We start from the raw sequence: 13154 nt of genomic DNA, 5'->3' as shown, positions 1-13154 counted from the left end.
TAAAAAAAGCTATATATTTGATTCAAGTAGAGGACTATTGATACATGAAAACTACTACTTTGTCAGGGTCAACGTATCCAGGGGTATCGGCAACCACAGTGTAGACATGACTGTCACCTTCAAGAGTGAAAGCCTTGGATAACCGAAAATCAGATAGTTTTGCATGCAAGCTTTCAGTTAACAAGATGTTGCTGCACTTCACATTTCTGTGGATTGTAGGTGCAAATACTCCAGTCCTGCATTTCATTTTTTGTTTATTATTAATTAGCATTAATCATTCCCAAATAAAATAGGAAAATCAGAGAAAAAAAAATTAGGCAAATATGCATGCCAATTAACCTTGTGCTGCTTCCAGGACTACATATGCCAAGTCTTCCTGACCCTAATTTTACTGCTTTTTTATTTTTTTGATAATAATTAATAGCTTTAAATTGATCGAGAGCAATTTAAGGCTGTTATCTTTGTTAAGGTTTTTGATAATTGAGCTAACAAGAATAGCTTTACTGCTATTATTTATATACATAAGTAAAATGTAACTTACCTGCTTTTTATCATCCATCTAGAGCAAGCTTTTTCTTTGATTTCTCTTTTTGTTCCCCTTGTTTTACAATTGTCAAAATGCTGAGATAATATGTTTATTTTGTCACAAAACAAAAGTAGCATTTGAATTAGAGCATGCGCTTGATACAAGTAAACTATTGGGAACAAGAAGTTATTGGTTCATCTCTTTCCCTCTTGTTAATTAAATACAAGCAAAAGAAACCTCGAAATTCCTTTCTTTTTTGACACAAAGGAAGTCCCAAGAGAAACTAAACACTGCCAGCCTTGCTCAAAGCCTTGCTTGTCTTCTTCAAGCAAGTTCAAATCCTCATAAATTAATACAGATTTTGATCCAACAATTTAAAAGCTTGATTAAAGGGTTGAGAATGGGGAATATCTCTATGGAAAATATAAACCTTCAGCAACGTGTACAATTGGCCATTACTCAATTAGATTGAAAATTAAGCATTTCAAGTACAAAGATTAATGACTATGGATATAGAAAATACCATGTCATGTCAAGAACATTTGATAAGAAAGGTCCAGAGAAGATAAACAAAATAAACAAATGGAAGGATACTAGGATTGCTTTAATGGCAAGTTCTTTACAAATATAAACAAGAAGAAGAAAGAAGGGTAACTCTCTACTGTATTCTCAACTTTGAGGTCTCATGTTGATTCTTTTGCATGCACCAGACGCCCAACTTCATATCCGTAACTTGTTTTATTAGCTGCATCCTGAACAAGTCGTCTAAAATTTTTCTTGTTCCACTTGGAAACAACTCGTAACCTTTTGGAGAGTGGAATGCTTCTGCCACTTGAAAATTTATTGAAGCAAGGGATGGGTTGCATTGCAGGAAACCTGTTACAGGCAGAGAAAAGGTGTGCTCTGGGAGAAGATAAGGGTGGCTTAACAGCATACTAGCTGTCCACCTTTCGTTGGGATCCCTAGCGAAACACTTAATTAAGAAATTCTTGCCCATACTCGACATGTTTGCTGGGATGTTGGGTGATTCTCCCCTCAAAAGCTTGTCCCTCAAATCCTTCAGATTACGGAAAGCCAATGGCAATTTACCAGTAAGCATCTCAACCATTATGCAACCGAGTGACCATATATCCAATGCACCAGTGATGTATCCGATGATAGATTCAGGAGACATGTAAGGAGCAGTACCTCGAAAACCATATTCCCAATCATTTGTATCTTTTACCCCATACTTTTTAACTAACCCAAAGTCGGCGATCTTTAGAGTATCTAAACTAATCCCATCTTGAGAAGGGAAAACCAGAATATTCCGTGGCTTGAGATCAGAATGGATGTATCCTTTTCGGTGAATATCGACGAGCCCTTCAAGTATCATCCGTGCATAGAACTTAGCATGTCGTTCTGGTATTTTCCCACCGTACTCCTTCATCAAATCCGCAAGACATCCTCGTGAAGCATATTCAAGAAACAGGTTGAAAATCTTCCTTCCACATTCTACACTCGTGAAACCACCAAAACATCGAACGATATTGGGGCAACCACTAAACTGTTGAAGGATTTCCTGTTCCTTGTGAAGGGTAGAAGCCATTTCCTCATCAGCAGATTTTACTGCATATAACTGAGAAGTAGGAATATTTGTTTTCAGCAAATATACGACACCATACGTTCCCTTTCCAAGAACCCTAATCCTCACTCCTTTCACCTCCATTCTCTCTTAATTAACTTGAAGAACTGATGCTGCTATTAGAATATTCATATATATATATATATGATCGGAACTTCTTGAGCTAAAAGTTGGTTTTCTAGTTCATACAGGACAAGGATTTTGTTGCTTTCTCTTTAAGTTATAAATTTGATTCAAACTTCAAAAAAAAAAAAAAAGGTTATATATTTGATTCAAGTAGAGGACTACTGATACATGAAAACTACTACTTTGTCAGGGTCAACGGATCCAGGGGTACCAGCAACCACAGTATAGACATGGCTGTCACCTTCAAGTGTGAAAGCCTTTTAGAACCCAAAATCAGATAGTTTTGCACGCGAGCTTTCAGTTAACAAGATGTTGCTGCGCTTCATATTTCTGTGGATCATAGGTGCAATTACTCCAATCCTGCATTTAATTTTTTGTTTATTATTAATTAACATTCATTCCCACGTAAATTAGGAAAAACAGAGAAAAAAAATTAGGCAAACATGCAGGCCAATTAACCTTGTACTGCTTCGAGGACTATATATGCCAAGTCTTCCTTCCCAATTCAAAACACCTCTACTGCTATCTACATCCATTAAAAGCTAATTTTTGTTTTTTTTCTTTTTCATTTTTATTTATTGTTTTGAAAATTAAGTATCATTTCAAAATCAAAAGCTTTTTCATTTCCGTTTAAATGTAATAAAAGAAAAATAACCATGTTTAGGGTTGAAGATTTTAGTCACCGAACCTAATAATTATTGAATTAACTTAATTAAGAGTTTGTGCTTAATGGTTAATGCATCATATCAATGAAAAAATTTATTTGGGCGTCTCATCAGACATAAACCTTTTTAAGTGAATGAGTTGGAGTATGAAAGGCTTATGTCTTAATCTTACCTTTGAGATGCCTTGCTAAGTTTTCTTGGGCGATTTACCCATAGATTAGCTCCATGTTAATGCCATCACCGCAATACCCAATAAGTGCTGTCAAGTTTCTATGATTAACTCTCAGTAGAAGTTCCACCTATAACCCAAAACCCAAATCTTAATAAGTTTTATTTATCCAAATGAGGTATTAATTAATGTGATGTATAAGTTACTATTTGATCAATGTCATACCTCTGCATGAAACTGCTTATGCCGTTGAACTGATGATGGAGAAAGCATCTTCACCACCACTTGAGTGTCATCTAAATAGTAGTGAAAAACTGTTCCAAATCCTCCTTTATCAAGAACTGTTTTGAGATTGTTTGTTATCCTTTGGATCTGAGCATGAGTGAACTGTAAGACTTTTCGATGAATCCTGTAATTGGTGTGTTTTGCTGGAGTCAATTTCAAACTTCTCCGTTGATGAAACTGAAATGAATTCAACACAATTATGCCTATGGAGAAAATCTTGGTGCATAGTAGAAAAGTTTAATGTTCTTAATTTGGATCCACAAATTTTGTTATGGTGGTCATTCCCAGTATTCACAAGACAAACATACAAATACCTAGATTGAAGAAGATGAATAATTTTGCTGACCATAGCATCCTCTCCATTTTCTAATGTCACTGTATCCCACAAATTAGGTCCTATATCTATATGAATATCAAATTGTGGTATTACATTTTTTCAGCATAGTTTCCATACATGAAACCTGCTCTGATTAAGTACTTCTCCCCCGTTTTTGAGGGTCAGGTTTTAACAATCCAGTACCTCTGCTATACATCTGCTCTAAATTCTGGTAATATTCTCTTACTTGAGCCAGTTTGGATGTATGTTGCATTTGAAATATAATTTATGTTTGTTCTGGAATCAGTATAGCTCGAATCCTCTGACAACCCACAATCTAACTAAATCAAAATTTGAAAAGGAAATTAAGGCAGAAAGTATTTAAATTTTTACTAATTTCGTAATGAAATTAAATTCATCATACGGTTGTTTATACCAATTTGAGTGACCAAACTTGATTGATCTTCGGCATGGATTAGAAATGCAAGAGCCAAGCTGATAATTAGTGAGTGAAAGAGGAAATATCTTGATATCTTCATAATGAAAATCATTTTCTCATTGAGGGAAGAAACAAATAGCATCTTAGTTAAGCAGTACAATTACGTACATTGCCATAGAGTAACATATTGAATTAAAGCAAAAAACACTAGGCCAATTGTGAAAATAAATACATTTGGAAACTCTCGATTCCTCCGAAGGTTCAATGCTTTCTTCGGCTTGCTATTCTTGATTCGATCCCTACCAAACACTTTTTCTTATCTTGAGGAGTTCACTTTGACAAGGAACAATCTCGCTGTTTATGGTGTGATTTTGAAGTGGAAACCTGCTCACATATTGTCATATCATGCAAATTCAATTGGAAGGTTTGGTGCCTTGTTCTCCGATGGTGGAAGGTTTTTTGTGTTACTTCTAACACTTTTTCATCCTTCATCCAAATGTGGGCCGGCTACGTTTTCATGGGTACCTTATGGAAACATTAGATGACTGTTTGCGACACAACATTCTGGTCTCTATGGCTTACGTGAAATAAGACAATGTTCTCTAACGAGATTTGGGATGGTTGGGAAATTCTTTTTCTCATTAAAACACGCTCACTCCATTGGATTTGAACATCTGAGGGTACCGACTTCATTGACAACTTGGGTTAGTGGACAGAACCGAGCATCCTATCTGCCAAAAGGCTTCCTCTCCACTCACGTCTAAAAGTATCGTGGCAGCTCCTAGGGATGGAGACCTTAAGTTTAATGTTAACGGTTCTGCCAGAGGTAAACCCAGACAAACATAAACAGAATATTCTCTGTTTTGAGACCACAATGGATGTATCCTTTTTGGTGAATATCGCTGAGCCCTTCAAGTATCATCCATGCATAGTACTTAACGTGTCGTTCTGGTATTTTGCCGCTGTTCTCCATCAAATCCAACAAACATCCTCCTGAAGCATATTCAAGAAACAGGTTGAAAATCTTTCTTTCACATTCTACACTAGTGAAACCACCAAAGCACCGAACAATATTTGGGCAACCAATAAAATGTTGAAGGATTTCCTGTTCCTTGTGAAGAGAAGACGCCATTTCCTCATCAGCAGATTTTACAGCATATAACTGAGAAGTAGGAACACTTGTTTTTAGCAAATATACGATGCTGCGATTTGAAGAGATTTAACAATGAATGAAAAAATAAAATAGGAAACACAAGAAAGAAAATTTGGAAAACAATTGGAGAGCACAAAATAGAGGCTCACTCACTTTTCATCTATTCTTCTTCATTTATATACATTATAATTAACAAGAAATAACGGAGAGATTAGTAATCGTAGAAAGCATCAAAGAAAAAGAATGAAAATGGTTGGCTGTGCACTGAAATCCATGTATTGGTTTCAGTGCTAGGCAACGGCTACAACCAAAACAAAAAACACTTGGCTTAACAGCCATATAAACATCAAAACAACACACTCAAGTAGTGTTTTAATAAGGTAAAGTGAAAAACGACATAGGCTACAATCGTATTGCATAAACAGTAAACTAACTTAAGTGATACGACATTCAATCTTGGTGTATCAGTTGCTGAAGTGAAGAAACGTCACCGTACTGCTCATCCCTCTTCTTCTTCTTCCTTCTTCATCCTCTAAACCTTCTTGCCAAGTATGCTTCTTAAATTTTCAAAGTTGTGATCATCTTCCAACAGACCTCTTTAATCACGAATCTGGTAAACGCCCGTACATGACCTTAGGAATTCAAATCTGTCTCTACTCAAACCCTTGGTCAAAATATTAGCAAATTGCTGATCAGTTGGACGGTAATGAATAATAATCTCATTGTCTTTTACAGCCTCTCTAAGAGCATGATATTTAACCCTGATGTGCTTGGTACGACCATGCTGAACAGGGTTCTTTGCAATAACTATGGCTGATTTTTTGTCAACATTATGCATAATACCTTTAGTTTGCGGAAACCCCAAGTCTACTAATATCTTCCTAAGCCACTGGATATGATTTGCAACAACTGAAATAGCAATATACTCAGCTTTAGCTGAGCATTGAGCTACCACTTCCTGCTTTTTCGAATTCTAGGAAAACATGCCACTATCAAAAGAAAAACAAAATCCTCTAGTGTTCTTTGAGTCATCTAGTGACCTTGCCTAGTCACTGTCTATATATCCTTAAAGTTCCCCATTATCTGACTTGTAGTACTTGATTCCATAGTTCACTGTACCTTTGACATATCTCAACACCCTCTTAGCTGCTCTAAAGTGAATTTCAGATGGTGGCTGTATGAATCTCGATAACAAGCTAGCTGAAAACATTATGTCACGCCTAGTAGCTGCTAGATACAGTAGAGACCCTATCATACTCCTAGAAACCTGACCATTTGCCTTATCTGCACCATCTTTCTTAATCAATTTATCCCCCACAACTAATGGTGTATAAACTAGTTTACAGGACTCCATCTTGAACTTCTTCAATAAGTCTTTGTCACACTTAGCTTGGTGAACAATAACTTGCTCATCAATTCGGATAATTTCCATACCAAGAAAGCAACTCATGAGCCCCAAGTCAATCATTTCAAAATCTGTCATCATCTGAGCTTTGAATTTCTCTAAATATTCTACATCAGGCCCTGTTATCAGAAGATCATCCACATATACAACTACTATAAGTGTGACTGAGCTATCAGACTTCTTTACATATAGTGTAGGTTCTATCATACTTCTAATTAAACCTCGAGTTCTGAAATAGACATTTAATCTTTCATACCAGGCCCTAGGTGCTTGCTTTAGTCCATATAGTGCTTTAATAAGCTTACAACCTTACCTTCAACTCCTTGCTTTACATAGCCTTTTGGTTGCTTGATGTAAATGTCTTCAGTTAAAATTCCATTTAGAAAAGCAGATTTCACATCCAGGTGATTGATTCTCTAACCTTCTCTTGCTGCTAATGCTGCCAACAACCTTATAATGTCATGATGTACAACAAGAGAAAATGTTTCAAAGTAATATGTTCCATAGATTTGTGCATAGCCCTTTACCTCTAATCTAGCTTTGAATTTATTTACAGAACCATCAGGATCAAGCTTGGTTCTGTAGATCCATTTTACTTTAATCACAAGATGATCACTTGGTCCGTCAACTGGGCACCAAGTTCCATTTTTCTCAATCATGTTTAACTCAGCATTTATTACTTCCCTCAAGTTTTTATCTGCACTTGCCTCTCTATAGCTAACAAGATCTGTAATTGCTACATTGCATCTGCTATATATATATATATATATCCTAAAGGGTTTTAGTACATCTAATAGCTAAAGATTCATCTTCAATATCTGTCTCACCATTAGACTCACCTTGCATTTGATCTAAAGTCAGCTCCAAGCCACCAGGACATTCAACTACAGCTTTATCCCAGTTTAACTTTGAGTTCTCATCACACTTTATGTCTCTACTAAACATAACCTTCTTGCTTTCCACATTGTACAACTTATACCCTTTAGTAACATCACTATACTCAATCATTATAGTTGCAACACTCTTCTCATCCAGCTTGGATATATTTTCATCTGGTACTTTAGCATAGCAAATAGAGCTAAACATTTTCAAATGAGATACTGAGTGCTTTCTTTCAAACCAACATTCTGTCATAACATGCGGGTCTGGGAACCCGACCACCAGACGTTGGCAAAAATAACGTGGTTTAGGAGTCGCCACCAATCATCTTTTATCTAGGTGCGATTGGACACCTATTAACCCGATTCTAATCAACGAAGTCCTAAATTAATTTTAGGTTCATCGAAAGAACGAGAACTGATCCATGTTTTTTTTTTTTAGAGATGGGTTCGGGAGTGTGGTTATGCACAGAGAAGGGTTAGCATCTCCGTGGCGCCCGTTCCTTGAATGGTACCATTTAATCTTAAGTTATCCTATTATTGCCTACTTTCGATTTAATTCCCGCTTATTAATTGATTTTTTTATTAAATTGACTAATCGAGTCTTTTATTCGGTTTTACGTATGCACATGATGTAAGCGTAAAATGATGTCGTGGCTTGTTTATTTTAAATAATGGGGTTGGCAGTCTTTTATTAAAAAATTATTCGGAGACTATCCCAACGCTTTGGTGAAGTCTCGAAATTTTTCTCACCTAGAGATATCCTCGAAAGAACTCGTCTCTATAAGCTCCTCGGGGAAATCCCATCATCGGAACTCCCGCACCATTTGCAAGATAAATGTGGCATGCTATGACAGGATAAAATGATGATGTCTACATGCACGCGTTTATTGACTTACGTGGTTCATAATTCATCCAATTATGTACTTAATAATTTATCACCTTATTTATACATTTATCACTATTTATTATTTTTTTGTGGATTATTTGTTTATTTTATTTTTTTTGTTTTCTATTTAGATCCATGTCCTTTAATTAACGTTTTTGATTAATATTTTACTTGATTATATAGCTCATCAAATAAACAATTAATTAATCTATTTTTTAACGATTAAATTAACTCTATTTAGTAGTATTTATTTAAGCTGATTAACTAATTATATTAATTTAAGTTTAAATGCAACATTATGTAAATTTATTTTTTTACGACGATAATTTGACTTAACGGGTATTGAAGTTTAGGGTTCGGATTTATCCCGACGCTTCAGTGAAAATTCGTCTCGAACTTCGCACTAAAAAAAAAATCCCACTTAAAAGAGGTAACTCTTTGCCTTTCTTAGGTGGAATTTATCAAATAATCATTTTATTTTTCTTTTTTATTCTTCTCATTTATTTATTACTATTACTATATATATATTTTTAAAAAAACTAAAGTTGATTTTTCAGTTTTACGATTGCACATGATGCAATTATGATGTCATGATTTACCTATTTTAAATGATGGAAAGTGAAAACCTTGTATCGAAAAAATTATTCGTAGACCATCCAATGNTACTATTATTTTTTATTACTACTATCATTATTTTTTTTTATTTTTCTAGCATTAAAAGAAGCATTCATAATATATAATATATATATATATATATATATATATATATGTATATATAATAAATAACTTTTCCTAATATGGTTTAAATCATAACAACAAAAAAATGTAATTTATTTAACAAAATGGGCTAACCCAAAATCAATTGAAATAAGCCCAAACCAAAGAGAAGGGTTATACCTTTCTGGGCTCAGATTAGCCCAGCTCAATGGCCCGTAGAAGCCAAAATCTGCTACACCCAATCTGCTTCCCGAGGTTCAGAAGGCAGAATTCAAAACGCACCGTTTGGTGCTTGTAGAGCCACTTGAAACGACACCGTTTAGGCCTTGACCTTTTAATTCCCCCACTCCACTACTAAAACGGCAACATTTTGCTCTCCTCTGTTGAGTATAAAAGCTTTTTTTTTTTCTTCCTTATTTTCACCTTCTTCATTCTTTCTCTAGTCGGTCACCCTCTCCCTTCTCTTTAAAATTTTCTTTTTCTCTATCTCTTCTTTTTGGTTTCTTTCTCTCTTCAACTTTCCCTATGGCCTGCAGATCCCTCTCTTTCCCTCTCCTTTGGCTTTCTCTTCTCTATTCCCCTTTCTTTTTCAAATCTGACCAACCGGTGGCAGCCCCACCTTCACTGTCATCGGATCTGGCATCGGTACTATTTTCACCTTTTTTTCTCTCCCCCTTTAAGCTAACGGCTTCCCAAACCTTTTGTGCGCCGTTCAGATCCGGCACCACTCACCCCCTATCTCTCCTTCCCTTGCTGAATAGATCCATACTCCCTGGGTCTCTCAAATTTTCGTTTCTTTTTTTTTTTGTATTTTTTTGTTGTGATATCTTATTTTCTGTTGATTGTGGCTGTTTCTGGCTGATAGAGATTTTAGGGTTTTTTGTTTTGAAAATGTTTTTTTTTTCTCTCACCTCATTTTTTTTTGCAGGTGGTTAATCCTTAAAAGCTGAGTTGTCCAAAAATTTAGACAACCCGGCAAAGGGGTTCTGGCACTAAGGAGTTGGTAGCCAGAGCCCCATCACTCATGGTGGTTGGGGAAGGGATGGCTGGGCATACGCCCGACCATTCCTCTTTTTTTTTATTTTTAATTTTATTTTATATTTTATTATTATTTTTATTTTAGAGGTGTCTACACATTCAAAAGGAGTTTTCTTATCTAAAGTTCTAGTCTGAGTTTTGTTTAGAATGTAATTAGTTGTGTTAATAACTTTTTCCCAAAAAATCTTTGAAAGATTCTTCTGAAATAGGAGTCACTAAGCCATTTCCATGAGAGTTCGATTCTTCCTTTCAGCAATTCCATTATGTTGAGGAGAATATGTAATTGTCAACTGATGTATGATCCTTAGCTTAGACAAGCAAGCTTCAAATTCAGCTGAGGTAAACTCTGTATCATTATCACTTCTCAAAGTTTTAATGGTTGACTCAGCTTGATTTTCAATAGTGTTTCTAAACTTCACAAAGTTACTAGGGGCTTTTGTTTTGAACTTAAAAAAGTAAATCCAACAAAATCTAATCCAATCATCAATGAACAGAAGATAGTACTTACTGCCCCCAAGTGAACTAGTCTTCATAGGACTTCCTAAGTTTGTATGAACCAGCTGAAGCTTCCCAGTTACTCTCCATTTTCTCTCATATGGAAAGGGTAGTCGACATTGCTCACCATATTGACAAATAATGCATATCATATCAAGTTTTGTAATCTTACGTAAACCTTCAACCAGCTCTTTAGTTGCCATGACTTGCAGAGAGTTATAGTTTATGTGCCCTAACCTTCTGTGCCACAGCTTAGAGTCAGGTGTTGCATTGAACAAGGTCTTTTGATCTGTAAGCTTCTAGTCAATGAGGTAACACTTGTTCCTCATCTCCATTGTTAATATTTCCTCACCCTTAAGATTAAAGATAGTACAATATTTATCTTTAAACAAGAGAGCATAGTGGTTTTCAGTCAGCTGCCCAACACTCAACAAATTCTGACTTGCATCAAGAATAAAGTAAACACCAAGAATATACTTGTTGCCATCTTGAGTCTCCACAACAATTGTTCCTATGCCTAAAATCTTCATAAAAGATCCATCACCAATCTCAACTCTAGCTTTGTAGCTTCTGTTGATAGTTGTGAATTGTTCTATATCCCTTATCAGATGATTAGAGCAAGCATTGTCTATTAACTACACATTCTTCTTAGCTGATCTCCATACTTTTTGAACCATAAATAGTACTTCATCAGTATTTTCACTTTGCTCAGCAACTGTAGCTTTTTCATCCACATGAGTCCCTTTGTTTTTACATACTTTTTCAACATGACCAAGCTGATTACAGGACCTACATTTGACATTAGGTCTACACTAGCAATACTGAGGTGAATGAGTAGTTTTTATACAACGAGAGCATGGTGGATACTTAGTTTTTTGTTTTTCAGTCTTATCATCCACTGTTTTCTTCCCCTTCTCCTTCCTATCAGGTTCATTTTTCTTTAAACTGTTGCCTCCAAGCTTTAGATTCTTGGTTTTGGCAACCAAGGCACTATTAATGACACTCTTCTGTTTGAATGTTTTTCTTTGTTCAAAAGTTTCTAAGGCATTCACTAGTTCTTTCAGAGTAATCTTCTCCATGTCCTTAGAATCCTTTAGTGAGGAAACTTTATATTCATATTTCTTTGGAAGACTAACAAGCATCTTTTGAACTAATATTTCCTCAATCATAACTTTTCCTAGTAGTCTCAATTGGTTCACTAAGGCCATCATTTTACCAAAAATCTCCTCGATAGATTCATTCCATTGTTAACATTTCAAATTGTCTAAACAGATTTAGTGTTTGAATCTGCCTAGTCCTATCACTACCAAAAATTTCATCTCTCAAGTGTTCCCATACATCTTTTATATTATCTAAATGCATAATCTTACTCAAAATCTCATTAGAAATAGTAGATTGTAAACATGATAAGGCTTTATACCTCTTGGCTTTGTCTTATTCAAACTATTGAATCTGAGCTAAGGTGGGATTGGCATGCCTCTGAACTGGCTCCTCTCCAATCTCCACAACTTCCCAGCTACTAAAGGCCTTGAGGTACGACTTCATCTTCACTGACAAAATTGCATAGTTTCACTAGTGAACATTATTGGAGTAGCAACATTGAAACCTTATGAAGCCATTAATAGATTTTGCAGAGAAAGATTAAGTAATATTCAGCTAATAGAGGAAGAAGATAAAGCAAACAATCCCTTAAGATCACTAATATCTCTTTGATGACATGTTGTGATTTGAAGAGATTTAAAAATGAATGAATAAGTAAAATAGGAAGAACAAGGAAGAAAATCTGGAAAATAATTGGAGAGCACAAAACAGAGGATCACCCACTTTTCATCTATTATTCTTCATTTATATACATTGTAATTAACAAGAAATAATCGAGAGATTAGCATCCGTAGAAAGCATCAAAGAAAGAGAATGAAAATGGTTGGCTATGCACTGATATCCATGTATTGGTTTCAATGCCAAGCAACAGCTACAACCAAAACAGAAAACACCTAGCTTAACAACCATATAAACATCAAAATGACACACTCAAGTAGTGTTTTAACAAGGTAAAGTGAAAAACGACATAGGCTACAGTCATATTGCATAAACAGTAAACTAACTTAAGTGATACGACATCCAATCTTGACGTATCAACTGTTGAAGTGAAGAAACGTCACCGTACTGTTCATCCCTCTTCTTCTTCTTCCTTCTTCATCCTCTGAACCTTCCCATCAAGTCTGCTTCTTAAATTTCCAAAGTTGTGATCATCTTCCAACATACGACACCATACGATCCCTTTCCAAGAACCCTAATTAATCCTCACTCCTTTCACCTCCATTCTCTCTTAATTAACTTGAAGAACTGATGCTGCTATTAGAATGTTCATATATATATATATATATATATATATATATATATATATATTAAAAAAAAAAAGAAAGAAA

The 13154-nt window shown here is 35.3% G+C and overlaps 1 protein-coding gene across 1 annotated transcript; it reads right to left on the bottom strand.

Annotated features, from left to right (window-relative positions):
• Positions 35-2234, bottom strand: LOC18595179 (mitogen-activated protein kinase kinase 7). The gene is made up of 2 exons (XM_018122738.1): positions 1234-2234; positions 35-236 (listed from the first exon to the last, which is right to left on the bottom strand). The coding sequence occupies exons 1-2, from the start codon at positions 2232-2234 to the stop codon at positions 35-37; spliced, it is 1203 nt and encodes a 400-aa protein (XP_017978227.1).

This window comes from Theobroma cacao, chromosome 6, assembly GCF_000208745.1.
Source record: "Theobroma cacao cultivar B97-61/B2 chromosome 6, Criollo_cocoa_genome_V2, whole genome shotgun sequence".
Lineage (NCBI taxonomy): Eukaryota > Viridiplantae > Streptophyta > Magnoliopsida > Malvales > Malvaceae > Theobroma > Theobroma cacao.
The sequence above is the reverse complement of the archived record's forward strand: the minus strand, read 5'-3'. Positions and strand labels throughout refer to the sequence as shown.

Excerpts from the sequence above, each read along its gene's own strand:
- LOC18595179 (XM_018122738.1), bottom strand. The coding sequence starts at position 2,234 with ATGGAGGTGAAAGGAGTGAGGATTAGGGTTCTTGGAAAGGGAACGTAT. Across the intron at positions 237-1,233 it reads GATATGAAGTTGGGCGTCTG|GACTGGAGTATTTGCACCTA; the intron begins GTGCATGCAAAA and ends AATGAAATGCAG.